An 18,989-nucleotide genomic window follows, 5' to 3' on the forward strand; every position below is an offset into this window, starting at 1 on the left:
GACAACGAAAACAATTAACAAAGCCAAAAATTGGTTCATAAAAATTGGTATAGCTGCTACGGAAAATAATTTGGCAGATCCTCCAAAGGTTAAACATAGAGTTAACATATGATCCAGCAATTCCAGCCCTAGATACACATTCAAGAAAAATTAAAATACAGGTCCACACAAAAACTTATACATGAATGTTCATATCTGCACTATTCATAATAGTCAAAATGTAAAAACAACCCAAATGTCCATCAAATTATGAATGGATAAATAAAAGGTGGCATATCCACATAATGGAATACTATTAACAATAAAAAGTAATACTATGACATAGATAAACCTTAAAAACATTATGCTAAATGAAAATAAAAAACATAAAAGACCACATATTATATAATTCTATTAACATGAAATATCCAGAATAGGCAAATAAATCTACATAGACAGAAAGTAGAATGTTAGTTGCCTTGGCCTGGGGGAGTTGGAGAAAAAAACAAAAACAAAAACAAAACACCTATGCAGTTTCTTTTGGGGGCGATGAAAATGTTCCAGAACTAACTGAGGTGATGGTCGTATAACTGTGACTGTACTAAAAGCCACTGAATTAAACATTTAATCAGATGAATTGTATGGTATATGAATTATACCTCAGTAAAGCTATTATTCTAAAATAGTTGGATCAATGAGATTTAAAAAAACATTTTTTTTAACGTTTATTTATTTATTTTGAGAGGGAGAGCATGTTCATGGGTTAGCAGGGGAGGGGCAGAGAGAAAGGGAGAGAAACAATCCTAAGCAGGCTCCACACTGTCAGCAGAGAGCACTACGTGGAGCTTGATCTCACAAACTGAGAGATCATGACCTGAGCTGAAATCAAGGGTTGGATACTTAACCAACTGAGTCACCTACACAACCCTTAAAAATTTTTTAGAAACTTTTCACTAGACTGATGAAGAGGTGAACAAAAAAGAGAAGACACAAATTACAATTGCAGAAATTAAAGAGGACCTATCACTTCAGAAGATCTTATAGACAATAAAAAGCAATTAGAGCAGTATCATAAACACCTTTATCTAATACGTTTGACCACTTAGAAGAATAGGGCCAATTCCTTGAAACATATCACTTAGTCAAACAGACTCAAAATAAAATCGAAAATCTCAATAGCCCTAAAACCATTAAAGAAATTGAGTCAACTCTCAAATACTCCACCAAAGAAAACTCCGGGCCAAAATGACATCACTACTGAATTCTATCACATTTAAGACAAAACAAAGCAAATACAATCTTACACAAACTCATTCAGAAAATAGAGCAGGAGGGAACATCTTTCAACTCATTTTATGAAGGCAGCATCATGATGATACCAAAATTAGACAAGTATTTTCATTTGTTTTAGACAAGTATTTTTAAAAAAGAAAGTTGCAGATTATTTTGATCAAGACAGACCTCAAAATCCTCAACAAAATACTGGTCAATCAAAACCAGCAATATATTAAAAAGATAACCTATCACAGGGCACCTGGGTGGCTCAGTCAGTTGAGCGTCTGACTTCAGCTCAGGTCATGATCTCACTGTTTGTGGGTTCGAGACCCACATTGGGCTCTGTGCTGACAGCTCGGAGCCTGGAGCCTGCTTTGGATTCTGTGTCTCCCTCTCTCTCTGCCCCTCCCCGGCTCGCGCACATGCTCGCGCGCTCTCTCTCTCTCTCTCTCTCTCTCTCACACACAAAATAAACATTAAAAAAAAATTTTTTTTAAAAGATAACCTATCATGATCAAATAGGGTTTATCACTATAATTCAAAGTGATTTAACTTTCAAAAATCAAAAATGTAACTCATCATATTAACAAAATAAAGTAGGAAAAAACATGATCATTTCAGTAAGTGTAGAAAAACGTTTGACAAAATTCAACCACCATTCATGGTAACAACTCTCAACAAATTGGGAATAGTAGGGAAGTTCCTCAACCTGATACCATTAAGAAAATAAACAGGCAAGCCACACTTTGGGAGAAAATATTTGCAAAATATATCTGACAAGAAGGTTATACAATTACATAATATAACTATATATATAAATATATATAATATCAACATCTCAGTAACAAAAGACAAGCAATTCAATAAAAAAGGGCCAAAGAGTTAAATGGACACTTCTTAAGGAAGACATGTGAATCCCCAAAACACAACAATGTTCATCATGATTAGATATCAGGCAAATGCAAATTAAAACCACAATAAGGTACCACTGCACATGCACTTGAACAGCTAAAACACCAAATGTTGGTAGGTAAAAATGAAGAGCAACTGGAACCCAAATACATTGTTGGTAGGAATGTAAAACTGCACTTTGGGAAGAAATGATCCAGAAAGGGGTGTCAGAGTCCAAGCAAAGTGGGAAGAGTATCTATATAGAAGGACTGTTCAGTGCAGAGTGTCAGAGCCTGAGCAGGGCAAGGAGGGCATCTGTGCAGGGTAGGATATTGGGAGGGTCCAGGTTTTTTACAGTGGGGTAAGGGCATTACAAAAGATAAAGGGAGAGAACTGGAATTGACTCTGTGGTATTAGACTGGAATTGGCAGTATCAAAGTGAACTACAGTTTTCTTTTTTTTAATTCATTTTGAGACAGAGCTCCCAAGTGAGCAGGGGAGGGGCAGAGAGAGAGGGAGAGAGAGAATCGCAAGCAGCCTCCACACTGTCAGCACACAGCCCAATGTGGGGCTTGAACTCACAAACCATGAGATCATGACCTGAGCCAAAACCAAGAGTCAAAATCAATGCTTAACTGACTGAGCCACCCAGTTGCCCTTACACTTTTCAATATATAGAGACTGATTCAGAAATACAGATGTAAATGTGTACTGTATGTAATTATGCATGTGTGTTTGCCTACACATACACACAGTTATATGCATTCCCTAGATTTTTTCACTGAGAGGTCTTGGGAATAACAACATCCCAATAGCAATGAATGCAACTAGCATCCAGATGTTGCCTACAAAATACTATTCTTCGTTAAAGGGCACCAAGACTCATTGGAGAAAAGACAAATTCCAGGCTGGGATAGGAAAAGTACAAAATGAGCCTGGAATATATTGTTCTGTTAGAAAGTAAGAAAGGGCTCAAAGAATGATGGGAACAGGTCAGAAAAGACACAGGAGCCACCATCTCAAAGAGGCTCTCACTGGCCAAATGTGGGTCAATGTATACAATAATGACAGAGGTGGGGCTCGAACTCACAAACCATGAGATCATGACCTAAGGTGAAACCAAGAGTTGGACACTTAACTGACTGAGCTACTCAGGTACCCCATGAAAGACACTGGAATTTGAATAAAAACTTAAGAAAATATCTGAAAGACAATGCTGGATTTAAGAACTGCAAAGCACATTACTGAGACCAAGAAATCCACAGACCTTGTGAGGAGGACACGTTCACCATGGTAATGGCTAACTGCCTAGATACACTGAATAGAACATAAATCACTGAGATAGTTATTCAGTAAATTATACATATATATAAAGTGTATAAATATAAACACATACACATACACACACTTTTTATCTCCATAGAATTTTGGATGGCATATTTTATTGCAATACTTACTGGTGCTACTATTTTTCCCGTCTGTCCAACTTGCATATCATTGGGAACAAAGCCAGCATCAACAGCAGCACGAGAAGCACCAACTAAATGGGGAAAAACATATTTGTCATTTTTTTAAGCTCTTATTCCACTGGTCGGGATATTCACTAATAAGTGTATTAGAAAGACACCGACAAGTACAATCAGAAATTTATTTTATAAAGGCCTTGTTTAAAAAAAAAATCCTCCTGTCACTGGTCAAAAATTCTAAAATGAAGTACTAGTGCATTTTACACACAAAACTTCAAGAAATGCCTTCTACTTATACCCAAGGATTTAAGATTTTAAATTTGGCTGAAGTCCTCTGCTTGCTTTATCAAAAAGACATTCAGGCATTCATAAAACATACATTATAATCTGTTTGGCATGCCATTATATAATGGTCCTTTATGCAATAAGTTCAAATTTTTTTTTAAGATTTTTAAAGTTTATTTATTTATTTTTTGAGAGAGAGTGAGCATGTGCACACACGAGTTGGGGAGGGGAGGAGGGAGAATCCCAAGCAGGCTCCGTGCTGTCAGACACATAACCAACTGAGTCACCCAAATGCCTCAATAACTTCACAACTTTTCCTTTTCTTTAAAATTTTTTTTTTAATGTTTATCCATTTTCGAGAGAGAGAGACAGAGACAGAGCACGAGCGGGAGAGGGGCAGAGACAGAGGGAGAGGCACAGAATCTGAAGCAGGCTCCAGGCTCTGAACTGTCAGCACAGAGCCCGATGCGGTGCTCGAACTCGTGAACCGCAAGATCACGACCTGAGCTGAAGTCTGACGCCCAAACTACCGAGCCACCCAGGCGCCCTGACAACTTCACAACTTTTGAAGAAAGGTACTATATCATTATTTCCTATGATCAGAAAAAGACAAGTTACGTATAACACAAGATAAGTTTTAACCAATATCTGCTATCTAAAAAAAAAATGAGAAGTTAACTAGCCTTCTATCCTCCTTCATCAGGAGTCAATAAGGAGCCCTGTACTTGGGAATAAGGTCACCCCTCTCACAGTAGGGGTTGAATGACCCTCCGATCCTCTTCATCTTCATCTACAGAGGACAAGAGAAAGTCACAAATAGTACTCCTCACTACCTCCTAATGCTCAGTCTCAACAACACTACCTAGATCAGTGATGACTGATCACATCCTGCCCTTTACTTGCATCAGTCACTACAACAAGCCCCAGACTCAAAGGTTATCCTTCATAATCCACACACTAATCTCCATAATGCCCTGCATACGTCCTAATCTTCACCCATCTTCCTATTTGTCTAGATGCTCCCTGAGGACAATGATTCCCCTGCAATCCTCTCCAGCAGATGTTATCTGCCACCAACTTCATACCACTGGGCCTATAGGCGGGCACCTCATTGACACCCTCAGAAAGTTTTCCCTCCTTCCTCCTTAAAAGCCTTCAGCTTTGAATCTCATGTCATCATAATCACCCACGTATTGCTGTGTCATCTATCAACCACTAGGTCAATCTCCTTCATTTCTCAATGATTTTTAGCTTCTGGGTCATTGTCACTTTCTCCAATACTAGTCTTAATTCTCGAAGATTTTAATACTTGGCTTCTTGGTTCCTTAAACAACTCTCCTGCAGTCATCTCTGTCCTCAGCCACACCCATGGTCATATCCCTCAAACTTTCAATTACCAATCCCCTGACAATTTCCAATGTCTCTCTGTGACCTACTCTTTCCAGCTGACTCACTTCATACCCAACTCCAACAATCCTCTGACCTCACTGGGATCTACATTTCTATTCACTGTCCCTCTCTCCCACTGTGTTTGCTCTTCTTTACCCTAGCTTAAATTCTACGATCAATGACTCTAATCACTTAGTTGCATACGCCTGCAATTTCCTTGCCTTCCTCTTAAATCATCACACCCAACTGGAAAAAGCTCCATCTCTGGTTAATTGATTAAACAACCTCCCTTACCTTTTCCATACCTGTCCCCCTGTAGTTCAGCATAACTGGAGAAAAACACCAACACCAAGCTGTGCTAACTGGGTTTTACTTTAAATAAATAGGCCTTAATTCTCTCACTCTTTCCTAAACTATAATTTCATAGTTTTCCTTCTCTCATTAAACTTCCAATACTCTTTAACATCATCACTCTCAGCTGATGAGCTTGCTTCTTATTTCACTGAAAAAACTGAAATAATCACAAGCAAACTTTCACATGCTCCAACTAACATACACCCATAAACTTGAAGCTGTGACCAATATTTTTTGTGGCCTACTTAAGGACATCACTGCAGCAACTCTCCCTCCCTCTGCTATATGATTAATTTTTCCCTCTCAACTGGAGCATTCCCATCAGCACAGAAGCATGCTATTATTTGTCCCCTCTTTGTAACACCCTTGTTGGCCCCATTCCACCCTCCCCCCCCCACCCCCCCGGCAAATAATGTTCATTTTGCTGTTCTCCTATACAGCAAAATTTCTCTAAAGAGCTGTCTGTACTCAGGGCTCCTGGGTGGCTCAGTTGATTGGGCATCTGACTTTAGCTAAGGTCATGATCTCACAGTTTGTGAGTTCAAGCCCTGCATCAGGCTCTGTGCTGACAGCTCGGAACCTGGAGCCTGCTTCGGATTCTGTGTCCCCGTCTCTCTCTGTCCCTCCCCCACTCTTACTTTGTCTCACTGTCTCTCAAAAATAAATAAGTGTAAACAAAAAATAAAAAAAAAAAACCTCTCTCTCATAATATATATCCAATCTGTCAGGAAATCCAAGTGGTTCTTTACCTTCAACTATATATCCCAAAACTATTTCTCCCCACATCCATTGCTACTAACCTTATCCAAACCACACATGTCTCTCACCTGATTGAAACAGCCTAATTGATCTCCCTGTTAATGCACTTATTTCCCTATACTCTGTGCTCAAAACTGTAGCTAGATGTGACTCAAAACAGATCATGTGACTCTTCTCAAATCTTTCAATGGTTTCCCATTTCATCCAGAGAAAAACAATCTCTTTACAAAGGCATGGTCTGGTCTATTACCCCCAATCTTGTCTCTTAACTACTCTTCCTTTTTGCACTTCCTATTCCAGCCACACTGGCCTCCCTACTATTCATCACACAGACCAGACATGCTTCTGCCTTAGTCAGGCCCTTTGTTACTTTACTGGTCCCTCTACCTGAAACACTCTCTTTCAGATCTCATGGCTTGCTTCCTCACATCCATCAAACCTTTGTTCAGATGTCTCCTTCTTAAGGCTTCCTCTGACCACCTTATTTAAAACTGAAACCCTCCCTCTCCAAACTCCTCCTCCTCATCCTTTTCATAGCGTTTACTACCCTTAATTTAATATACTATTTACTAATTTATTTTGTTTAGTGTCTGTGGTAGGCAGAAAAACAGCCCCTCCAAAGATATATTCACTTTCTAATCCCCAGAATCTGTGAGTATTAACAAACATGGCAGCAGATATGATATAAAATTAAGGATCTTAGGAGAGGGTGCCTACCCTGAATTATCTAGGTGGTCTCTAAATGTCATCACATGTATCCCTCATTAGAGAGATACAGAAGGAAATGTGAGACAGATACACAGAGGAGAAGGTGATATAAAGACTGAGGCAGAGATTGGAGTGATGCAGCCACATGCCTAGAAATGTCAGGGAAACCTCTAGACACAGAAATGAACAGATTGCTCCCAGAGTGTGGTCCTGCCAACACCATGATTTCAACACACTTCACACTTCTGGCCTCTAGAACTGTGAGAGCACAATCTTCTGTTGTTTTAAGCCACCAAGTTTACAGCAATTTGTTACAGCAGCCACAGGAACCTAATACAAAGTCCAGTCTCACCCAATACAAACATAACTTTGCTTATTTTACTCACTGTTATTTCCCTAGCTCCTAAAATAATGCCTGACATATGGCAGACACTCAATAAATATTTCTTCAATTAAAGAATAAGTGAATGAAACACCCTCAAATAACACCATCTGATCATAAAGAGTCAATATCATGCCTTTATTCAGACAAAGCCATTACGGTTTCTATGAGTACATATATAAATATATACTCATATAAAAGCATAGGGAAAACCTAGAAAGTTATACACAAAACCCTTAAATAAGGAAAGACAGAATGGAGACTTTTTTATAAAAAAGAATATATTCATGTAATAGTTCTATAATTAAAAACTAAAATATTGCCAATTTTCTGACTTTTCAAAAGACATTCCACTCTGATCAGTACATTTTTAATACGTACTAGCTTTTCTATAAATGGTTAACTACAATTCTTTTTTAGATGTTTATTTTTGAGAAAGAGGGAGAAACAGAGTGAGAGCAGGGGAAGGATAGAGAGAGGGGAAACACAGAATCTGAAGCAGGCTCCAGGCTCCGTGCTGTTAGCACAGAGCCTGATGTGGCACCCAAACCCACAAAATGCGAGATCATGACCTGAGCCAAAGTCGGACTCTCAACCAACTGAGCCACCCAGGCGCCCCTGGTTAACTACAATTTTTAGATAATGTTAACTTCTATTTTTAGGAGAGGTTTATATTAGACTACCAGTAAAGAGAAAAGCAAGGACATTCCTGAATCAGAAGTAGGCACTAAAGCTGACATTAAAAAAAAAATTATTTAATAGAAAAAATACAAAGATTTGGCAAATATAAGAGTGTGACATAAATAATTAAAAAGCATAAGGATACCGTCTCCACAATGAATGCTACTTGGAGACTAAGAAAAACCATTTCAGAGAGAAAAGTCAAAACCAGAGAAAGCAAAATAATTTGCAGCCTTGAATGACCTCTGTATAAATGAAATAAGGAAAAAATATATCCAACAAAAAAAGAATATTTTTCTACCAAAGAAAATAACCTTACCTGCAGCATGTAGTTGATCTGCCAAATCATACAACAACTTAAAGTTCTCTCCATTCTTCAAACCCCGGCCTTGTTGAAAACAGATGGGGGAAAAAAAATTTAACTAAACCTAAACTCCATTCCATAAAGAATACACAAACTCCATTCTATACAGCTACAGAGATGACTTGTGCCATGCTCCCCCTGGTGCCAGAGATACAGATGTGCAATAAAGAGCCCAAAGTGGGTTATCAAGCTCATGATTTCATTTTAATTGCTAAAATGGGAATAATACTTGCAACTTACCAACTTGTTACATTTGGGAAAAAAAAAAAAAAAAAAACAAACCCTATGCTCCTCTAAAATGAATACTAATAAAATCAAAGTATTTTAAAATCAAAGTATCTTTTAAAATTAATAAATTACAATAATCTACTTACCACCAGATATCACTACTCTGGCCCCAGTTAGCTCTGGTCGATCACTTTTTGTTAATTTCTGGTCAAGCCATTCTGATATCCCTACTGGGGAAGTACTTGATGCTGTATATATTGATACAGATAACAAAACAATGACCACGAGTTAAAGTTCAATAATAGTAATTTTTAAGATAAACAAAGAATTAATTCCATGAAATTGAAGTTTGTTAGTTACTGTGAATTTTTTGTGTTCATTTCATTCTCTGGGATTTTTGGAAAGAATTCAAGGGACTGGGTTCTAGCTTTTACCTTATCAGCTACACGACTTTTGAAAAGTCATTTACTTCGCTGAGTCTACTACAGAACTGGAATGACCCTCTCTTTATGGGGTTCAAATAAGATACTGTATACAGTAAAGAGTAACACCCTCTAAACATTTACTTTTTTTTTAAAATTTTTTTTAATGTTTATTTATTTTTGAGGCAGAGACACAGAGTGTACAGGGGAGGAGCATAGAGAGAGGGAGACAGAGAATCTGAAACAGGCTCCAGGCTCTGAGCTGTCAGCACAAAGCCCAACACGGGGCTCGAACCCACGAACCGTGAGATCATGACCTGAGCTGAAGTCGGAAGCCTAACTGACTGAGCCACCCAAGCGCCCCTAAACATTTACTTTTAATTACATCCTTCCATTACACTGAACCTCTCAAGTACTATAATAGGAAATGGAGAGAAAAGTAAAAAATCCTAACATCAACATAACAGATTAATCTTAATGGACCTTTTCTCTCACCCCTCTGATCTACAAAAACAACTATACTAGTACCAAAAATGATATGAAAAAGGCACGTTACTTTTGTATAAGCTTGGGAATATTACTTAGACTGAGCTCTCAGACACTGTGTATTAGAAATCTAATGGGGCGCCTGGGTGGCGCAGTCGGTTAAGCGTCCGACTTCAGCCAGGTCACGATCTCGCGGTCCGTGAGTTCGAGCCCCGCATCGGGCTCTGGGCTGATGGCTCGGAGCCTGGAGCCTGTTTCCGATTCTGTGTCTCCCTCTCTCTCTGCCCCTCCCCCGTTCATGCTCTGTCTCTCTCTGTCCCAAAAATAAATAAAAAAAAAAAAAAAAAAAAAAAAAAAAGAAATCTAAGCAGAGGCCATCTCTTACTCTAATATAATCCATGAACTAAAAGAAAAACAAGAAACAAAACAAATACGAACTTCAAATGAACACTCACCCTTTTCTGAACTGGCACTACCTCCACTTGTTGCTGCAGCTTCAAAAGATGTTCCTCGGACAGAAAACACCTTCACTTTTTCATCACACTTCACCGTACATAAAGCATTTCCTGAAATACACAATTTATTTTTAAAAAAACACTCATGAGGGGCGCCTGGGTGGCGCAGTCGGTTAAGCGTCCGACTTCAGCCAGGTCACGATCTCGCGGTCCGTGAGTTCGAGCCCCGCGTCGGGCTCTGGGCTGATGGCTCGGAGCCTGGAGCCTGTTTCCGATTCTGTGTCTCCCTCTCTCTCTGCCCCTCCCCCGTTCATGCTCTGTCTCTCTCTCTGTCCCAAAAATAAATAAAAAACGTTGAAAAAAAAAAATTAAAAAAAAACACTCATGAAAGACATGTATTCCTTAGAGGTTAAGAATTTACTTCATGAAAACAGGGAAGAAATAACTGTGGACCAATTGTTTTCTACCTCTACTAAGTGCAGGGAAAAGGACCATAACACTGAAAAAACTGATCAGTGGATATTTGTATAACCTTGGATGTTTTTAAAAGAAGGACAAGTTCTGACCTGCCTGGAAGTAAGGAACTGGAATAGACTAGGCAGCCACCCTAATAAGGCATGGTCTTCCTAAAAGAAATATAAACAAAAGCTTCCTTCTCCAAAAACAATCCATAACTCAACAACATTAGCTGCAACAACTTAAGACTGAAGCCACTATGCATGCTAAGAGAGGAAAATAAATGAAAATATGATAGGGTATTAAAGAACAAGAGGTGTGATATGCCAGGATTTTAAAAGAATTTAAGACATTTCTTATGGATTAGCAATCATGTAAGAGTGACCTAAACTTGACCAATATTTCCCCTCAAACTACTAAAGACGAAAGATCTAATTTGAGAACTGACCATTAAATTGAAACACAGAACTTCAATCAGAAAGAACAAAGAGTTCATTGCTTTCTCTAGCCCCACTAGAGACCAGAGTGCTTAGAAGATCAATCAACGAAAGAGACACTGAAATGAATTTCTTAATGCAGATGGAAATGGAATAGAAGCAGCAAAGATTAAGAATACTATTTTTTTTAAAATGGAAAAGTTTTGCTTCTCCAGGTGCCACTTACAAAATGTACTGAACAGTGAATCTAATCTTTATTGATGATTGGAAAAATCTCGTCACTCTGTAAACTGAATAACCAGGCAGGAAAGAAAAGTGCTCTGGATCTATCAAACAGAATGAAATGTCATGGTCTAGTATCAATTCTAAGATTAAGGTTTTTCTCAGAAACCTTTAAGATGGTCCATTTAAAGCAAAGGTATGGCTTGGATGTGGAGAAACAGGAACCCTCTTGCACTCTTGGTGGGAATGCAAACTGGTGCAACCATTCTAGAAAACAGTGTGGAAGTTCCTTAAAAAATTAAAAATAGAACTACCCTATGACCCAGCAATAACACTGCTGGGAATTTACCCAAGGGATACAAGAGTGCTGATGCATAGGGGCACATGTACCCCAATGTTTATAGCAGCACTTTCAACAATAGCCAAAGTATGGTAAGAACCTAAATGTCCATCAACTGATGAATGGATAAAGAAGATGTGGTTTATATATACAATGCACTACTACTTGGCAATGAGAAAGAATGAAATATGGCTATTTGCAGCAACATGGATGGAACTGGAGGGTATTATGCTAAGTGAAGTAAGTCAGTCAGAGAAAGACAGATACCGTATGTTTTCACTCATATGCGGATCTTGAGAAACTTAACAGAAGACCATGGGGGAGGGGAAGGGGGAAAAAAGTTACAAACAGAGAGGGAGGGAAGCAAACCATAAAAGACTCTTAAATACGGAGAACAAACTGAGGGTTGATGGGGGGTAGGGGAGAGGGCAAGTGGGTGATGGGCATTGACGAGGGCACTTGTTGGGATGAGCACTGGGTGTTGTATGGAAACCAACTGAACAATAAATTATATTTTAAAAAAATCAAATAAATAAATAAATAAATAAATAAATAAATAAATAAAATCCTATCTTCAAATTAATTTCTGCTTTTAAAATTCACCAAAAGTTATTATGTTGATTAATTATTTTCCTTGGGTACTCACCTGCATAAATAGTTCTCACAAATGTGTCAGGTGATTTGATTGCAATGATATCAGAAATTGGAGCAACATCAAGTTTGGCTGCTATTCTGGGCAAAAGGTTCTAAAAGCAAAATAAGCAGTGAATTACATACATACATACTTATGGATGGCTATCAACTATCAACAATAACATTCTCTAAATGCATATTCTGTAGAAGTTTTAATTCAAGTATTTTATATTTCATATGCATCTTTAGACATACTACAACTTCAAGTACAACTTTTTGGATAGTCTTTATGATTAAGTAAAAGTCTTCCTCAAAAAATTAAAAATAGATCTACCCTGTGACCCAGGAGTAGCACTGCTAGGAATTTATCCAAGGGATACAGGAGTGCTGATGCATAGGGGCACTTGTGCCCCAATGTTTACAGCAGCACTTTCAACAATAGCCAATTATGGAAAGAGCCTAAATGTCCATCAACTGATGAATGGATAAAGAAATTGTAGTTTATATACACAATGGAATACTACTTGGCAATGAGAAAGAATGAAATATGGCCTTTTGTAGCAAGGTGGATGGAACTGGAGAGTGTGATGCTAAGTGAAATAAGTCATACAGAGAAAGACAGATACCATATGTTTTCACTCTTATGTGGATCCTGAGAAATTTAACAGAAGACCATGGGGAAGGGGAAGAGAAAAAAAAAGTTAGAGAGGGAGGGAGCCAAACCATAAGAGACTTAAAAACTGAGAATAAACTGAGGGTTGATGGAGGGGTGGGAGGGAGGGGCAAGTGGGTGATGGGCATTGAGGAGGGCACCTGTTGGGATGAGCACTGGGTGTTGTATGGAAACCAATCTGACATTAAATTTCATATTAAAAAAAAGATTAGGTAAGAGTCTACCATTACTCTAACTACATTAAGAGTTTTATGAGTTTTACAGTAATAAACCACCTTAACTCAGTAAGTTGAATTGTAAGATATGATATTCACTTTAATGAACATTACTCACAAAGTGTGACCCTTGTGGATTACTTAATTTAGGTAAGATAGAAAAATATTTAGAGGAGTAGTAAAATTCTCAAATACTGAAAAAGATTAGACATGTATATATTTAATGTATATGAAAGAAAAAGTATCAAAGCAGACATTTTCACCTTTTTAAAAATCAATATTGCAATAAAAAAGATCAAAACTCACCTAAATACCCATCAACAAGGGATAGGTTTATAAATTATAGCTCATCCGTATAATGGAATCCTATGTAACCATATGAGAAAGGTGAAGCACAGCTGTATAATATGTACAGAAGCAACAAAAGTAATGTATATTCTTTTCCTTGTATATGCACAGAACATCTCTGGAATAGATATGTGTGATAACTTTGCCCTCACTAGCAGGGATCATTGGGAAAGCCACGATTTCCCCAAAGTCTCAGTTACGTCACCTCACAAATAACAGGAAGGTAATTCCTAGCTTCTAGTCTAAAATTCTATGACTCTAGGGCTCTAAAACAGAGTTAGTTAGTGAAGACTGAATGTCCATACTTTCTAGACTCAAAGGTTTTCTTAGATGATAACATCATCTAAGTGTAATGAAAAAAGTGAAGTGCTGCTTTTATCACACAAATAGAAAGCTGAATTCTACACTGCTTTCTACAGAGCTTATTCCAGGGCATCTCCTGAACTTGGTACATGAAACCATCTCCAGGAGGCAAACTCTCACTATAACAGTATTCAACTTTCTCTCAATTCCATCCCCAAACCATCTTTGTTCTCTAAGAATTCTCCCGGGATTACCCACTTGCATGTAAAATTACACTACTTAATTGGCACTAACATGTGGTTAGTTTTAAAATAATTTTAATATACATACTATAATGATTCACGACTAAACTCAGAAGCACCCCCAGGGTAGAGGTTTTGTGTCTTCTATTCCTCTTGGGTCCGTACCCTACATCTGATAAGCAAGCAGTTCTATATATATTGATGCTAACAAGGGTTGACAGCCTGAGTCAATTTTCCTCCTGTCATATCTCCCAACAGGAAAGATTTTCTAACTTTCAGTTTATTTTTACCTTCATTACATAGCAGTTCTCCTTCAACCATGACAGAAGAGCCACTGAAAAGTACCACAGTTTATAAAACCACAATTAGAAAAATTAAGATCTCTTAGAAAATGAAGCATTTGGGAAAACAATTAAAATGCCATTAAATATACTTCTAACTTGGTAAATAAGTTTAGAAGATGCCTACTTTTAAAATAAATCAAGTTTGACAATATTTAAAGCCTGCTTCAGTAAGTAACTCTTCTTGAAATCACCTTCTTTAACTGTTCAGGAAATACTATTGGAATACTGTTATCTGGTCGAGCAAATTCTATTACAAATGTTAGGCTGTGCAGACTGTATCTCTTTTTACAGTTTTAAACTTTCTAAATTGCTTGCATTTTAATACCTTTTGTACCTTCTTATCCCTGTTTTATTTAGCACATCTTGAAAAAAAATTTATCATGGTGCTTAAAGGCTTTATGTTTCTCCAGATCTGATCTTTCATTTAAATGTCCTGACAGGGTAGATGTAAACAGATCTATCTCTACACTGTCCAAACAGGCTTGACCACATGATTTCAGGGAAAGAGATGAAACAACTGTCAGTGTTTTTTCATGTACAAAAGGATGACAGATTTTTAAATTCTAGCATACCAGTATGAAGTATGCAATCTCAAACCACAGTTGGTAAAGGACTATTACAGAGCAGACTGCTCAGCTTCATCTAATGGACTCTTTTTCATTCCAAACCCATTCAGAGGCTATACAGCACCAGCTACTATTATGTGACCCTTGTTCTCAAAACTCTCATATGTTGCAACACCACAATTAAGCTCAGACTATTAAAATCTAGCTAATTAGATGCAACGAATGCCCTTTTTTTGGTTTAACAAGATTTTAGATTAACCATCAACACAGAAACTCAAGACTCATGAAATCTGTTTAAATCATCTAGTACCAAATCAAAATCCTCAGATAGAATGGTCCACAAAGATCTTTTACTTCAATGCTCATCTGTAACAGTGGTGAGATGTCAATCCTGACTTAATCTTTTCCAGAGAAAGGGCAACCTACCACAGAGGAAACCCATTCTTTTTTTTTTAACCTCTCTACTTGATAGATCTTAGACATCACTTGATCAAACTACACCATTTTACGTACAAGAAAAACAGACGTCAGGAAGGTAAAATGACTAGCCCAAGGTCATATATGTCTGTGGACTCACCTTACCTATCAATCACTAAAGTCTATAAAAAAAAACCCTGAAAAATGTATGATAGTCTGCAATGTGATAACCTAATAAAAGAGTAATTGTTTGTTAAACTTGTGTTTACATTGTAGGTGGAACATTGTTACTGCCTAGAAATTCTGTTAACCTTAAAAGAAAAAAATTAGTGAGTTCAAATTGATAATTCTAGAGGTTAAAAACAAACTACACCAATTTACATGAGTTATTCTGCAAGTTCTCTACATGGTTTGCAGTGATTCATGCCTAGAAGCAATACTATATCACAGATTAATATTCACAAACACTATTCATTTCACAAGAAACAAGATCAGTATGTTGGGAGCTCACTGTTAATCACTCAACATGGTTATTTGATATAAGAGATATTTGAATAAGATATCTTATTCCTCAAACTAATATTTTAAAATCAATTACAACAGGGGCGCCTGGGTGGCTCAGGCAGTTAAGTGTCCAACTCTTGATTTCGGCTCAGGTCATGATCTCACGGTTCATGGGTTCGAGCCCCATGTTGGGCTCTGCTCCGGTGGTGTGGAGCCTGCTTGGAATTCTCTCTCTCTCTGCCCCTCCTGTGCTTTCTCTTTCTCTCTCTCAAAACAAATAAACTTTAAAATCAATTACACCAAAATTACGATAGTAAAAGAAAAAAAAGTCAAATCAAGACAATTCAAAAAAGGAAATAAAAACAACCAATAACTATATGAAAAGACGTCTGATCTTACTATCAGAGAAATGCAAAAGTTACAAAATATAATTTTTCACCCATCAGATTGGGGGAAAATGTTAAAATGTATAATACCAAGTGCTGGCAAGACATCCTCTTAAGACAGCAATTTAGCAATATATATCAAAATTTTAAAAGCACACAGTCTTTGACCCAGCTATTTCACTTCTAGAGCTCTACTCTAAATAAATAGCAGCACATGTATACAAAGATGTATGTACAGGGACATTTATTTACAGTAAGGCTTATAAATGCAAAAAATTAGAAGCAACCTAACTGTCCATCCTTAGCTAAATATTGAATATTATGCAGCCACAAAAAAATGAGACAGACATGAGCAAATATTTTCAGGACACATTCTTAAGTAAAAACCACCAGTCTCAAAATAATTCATGTTATATTATCTTAGGAGTAAAAAAAATTTGTACAGGTATTACAATTTCAAAATCCACAGCAGCAGGACTAAAAGTACGTACAATTGTTAACACCTGTACCTCTGAAGCGGGAAGAGGGAGCTGGGAAGAAAGGGAGACTTTGATACCTTGCTCTGCTCTGCATACTGCTCAGTACTACATGCACCCTCTATAATAAAAATGTATTTGTGTACAACTAATTTATAATCTTTAAAAGTAAAACAAAAACTAAAAACAGCAGCTTATTAAGAATGGGATAAAAGAGAGCTAGAATACCCATGGCCACAGAGAGAGCAAGAACAACCCACTGACAAATTCTCTTGGGCTCCCACTTAGCTTCCCCCTTTTTTAAAACTTCATGCAGGTAACTAACTGCCCAACAGCACATTCTTTCTTCAGACATATCACAATGCACATGATCAGATTATAGTTTTCTTTACCCTAAGGATGTTTTCAACTACCACACAGCCATTACCAAATCCCCCAAGTAGACAGAATTTGGCCTTTGTAAATATCTATCAGCCACCCAAATAAACCATTGCTTAAGATGGGTTACGACTACAATGACATTCACACACACAGACAGTTCAACATTGTTTTTAAAGAAAAATAATTTTTAAAAATATCCTAGAGTTTTGTCCATGACAAAATTTGAAACTCTGGAAGTAGCATTCTAATAAATTATGACAAAATCTTGAAAGCACAGAGTTGTCTCTATGACAAAATTTGAAAAGGTGGAGGTGGCATTTTTATAGAAATTGTAACAAAGTCTTAAAAGAATACATTTTAGCAAAACTATTACCATATTAATTCAGAAAGCCAGGATTAGCTACCTAAACACAGTCTGTTGTACATTTCAAGCACAATGAAATCTAATAACCCTTCCAAATAATGACATCAGATTCCACATTCTCAATCTTCTCACCTTTCCAAAGGCAGATGCTCCAGCACAGATGTGTGTGTAATTGAACTGCTTCTGAGTTGCCAAAATTAATGGTGTCAGTTCCTCTAAGAATTAAACACATTTGATAAATACACTTCATAATGTTTTCATATTCTTATATTCAAGTATAATTTAGACATTACACTTTTTCCAATGGAAAAATCTCACCTGGAAGGAGGCCTTTGTATGCATCATGCTGAGCAATCAGAACTTTTGCTACACCTGCTACTTTGCAGAGATCCTGTGCCACCTATAATTAAAAGAGTTTTTAATTATCCATCTAACAGAAAGATACAAATAGAGCCACCACTACAAATACCAACAGAGCATAAAATCTTAAGGGTCAACTATAGAAATTGTTCTTATTAGAAAAAGGGTGACTAGGGGCATCTGGGTGGCTCAGTCGGTTAAGCATCCGACCTCGGCTCAGGTCATGATCTCGCAGTCTATGAGTTCGAGCCCTGCGTCAGGCTCTATGCTGACAGCTCAGAGCCTGGAGCCTGTTTCAGATTCTGTGTCTCCCTCGCTCTCTACCTCTCCCCTGCACTCACTTGCTCTCTCTCTCTCTCTCTCTCTCTCTCTCTCAAAAATAAACAGTAAAAAAAAAAAAAATTTTTTTTTAATAGAAAAAGGGCAACTTAGGGGGAAAAAAGAAAACCCTTTAACAAAAAACAAAAACAAAAACAAAACTTAGGCCAACTGATCTTACTACCAACTGACCTTAAATAAAAATTCTTACTTTGAATAAGTATTATCTGGTAAGCCAAAATCAGCACAGCTCTCTATTCAAATTTAATTGTAGATTGTGCCCTTTACCTTTCACTCAATGTAAGTGTTAAATTCATCATTTTAGAAATGGTGAAAATGAGGCAATGCTTAGGTTCTCGGTCTCACACATACAGTAATAACACAGCCAATATATTTCAGACTCAGGGTTTCCTAGAGGTAAAGAACAGGACCTAACCACATTTGTTTACAGGACACTGTACTTTATTTGATAATAATAATTTCTGCTGTTAAAATTAGTGAATCTAGGCAATAGAAGAAGTCTTATATAATAGTCCATTGTCAACTACTGAGCTCCTGCCCACCTACATCTATTTATCTATGATGAAGCTAAATAATTTTTATTTTATTTCCTCATTTTTCCTGTGTGGAATTATAATTAAATTCTGGGAAAGCATAAAATTTTAACCACTTGGATTTCTTATATATAGAAGATAATTAGAATTCCCCCTTTTAATTGTCTAATTACAGCAAGACTGATTTCTGCTTTAGCAGAGACATAACAATCATATTATGGTCTTGTCTTCTTGTTTACTGATTCACTGATGAGTAGGCATAAAGAGCTATTCCTCTTGCCCCATCAATGGAAGGTAAGATTGCAACAATATTCACTGTTTTCAAG

General features: G+C 37.2%; 1 protein-coding gene across 3 annotated transcripts in view; it reads right to left on the reverse strand.

Annotated features, from left to right (window-relative positions):
* Positions 1-18,989, reverse strand: part of ETFA (electron transfer flavoprotein subunit alpha) — an 82,724-nt gene that overhangs the window by 45,676 nt on the left and 18,059 nt on the right. For all 3 annotated transcript variants that reach the window (XM_042941312.1, XM_042941310.1, XM_042941311.1), the window contains exons 3-9: positions 17,750-17,831; positions 17,564-17,646; positions 12,226-12,325; positions 10,125-10,235; positions 8,908-9,009; positions 8,489-8,557; positions 3,603-3,685 (exon numbers count right to left, since the gene is read on the reverse strand). In XM_042941312.1, the coding sequence (XP_042797246.1) occupies positions 3,603-3,685; positions 8,489-8,557; positions 8,908-9,009; positions 10,125-10,235; positions 12,226-12,325; positions 17,564-17,646; positions 17,750-17,831 (630 nt within the window). The remainder of the gene's footprint in view (positions 1-3,602; positions 3,686-8,488; positions 8,558-8,907; positions 9,010-10,124; positions 10,236-12,225; positions 12,326-17,563; positions 17,647-17,749; positions 17,832-18,989) is intronic.

This window comes from Panthera leo, chromosome B3 (assembly GCF_018350215.1).
Source record: "Panthera leo isolate Ple1 chromosome B3, P.leo_Ple1_pat1.1, whole genome shotgun sequence".
NCBI classification, from domain to species: Eukaryota; Metazoa; Chordata; class Mammalia; order Carnivora; family Felidae; genus Panthera; species Panthera leo.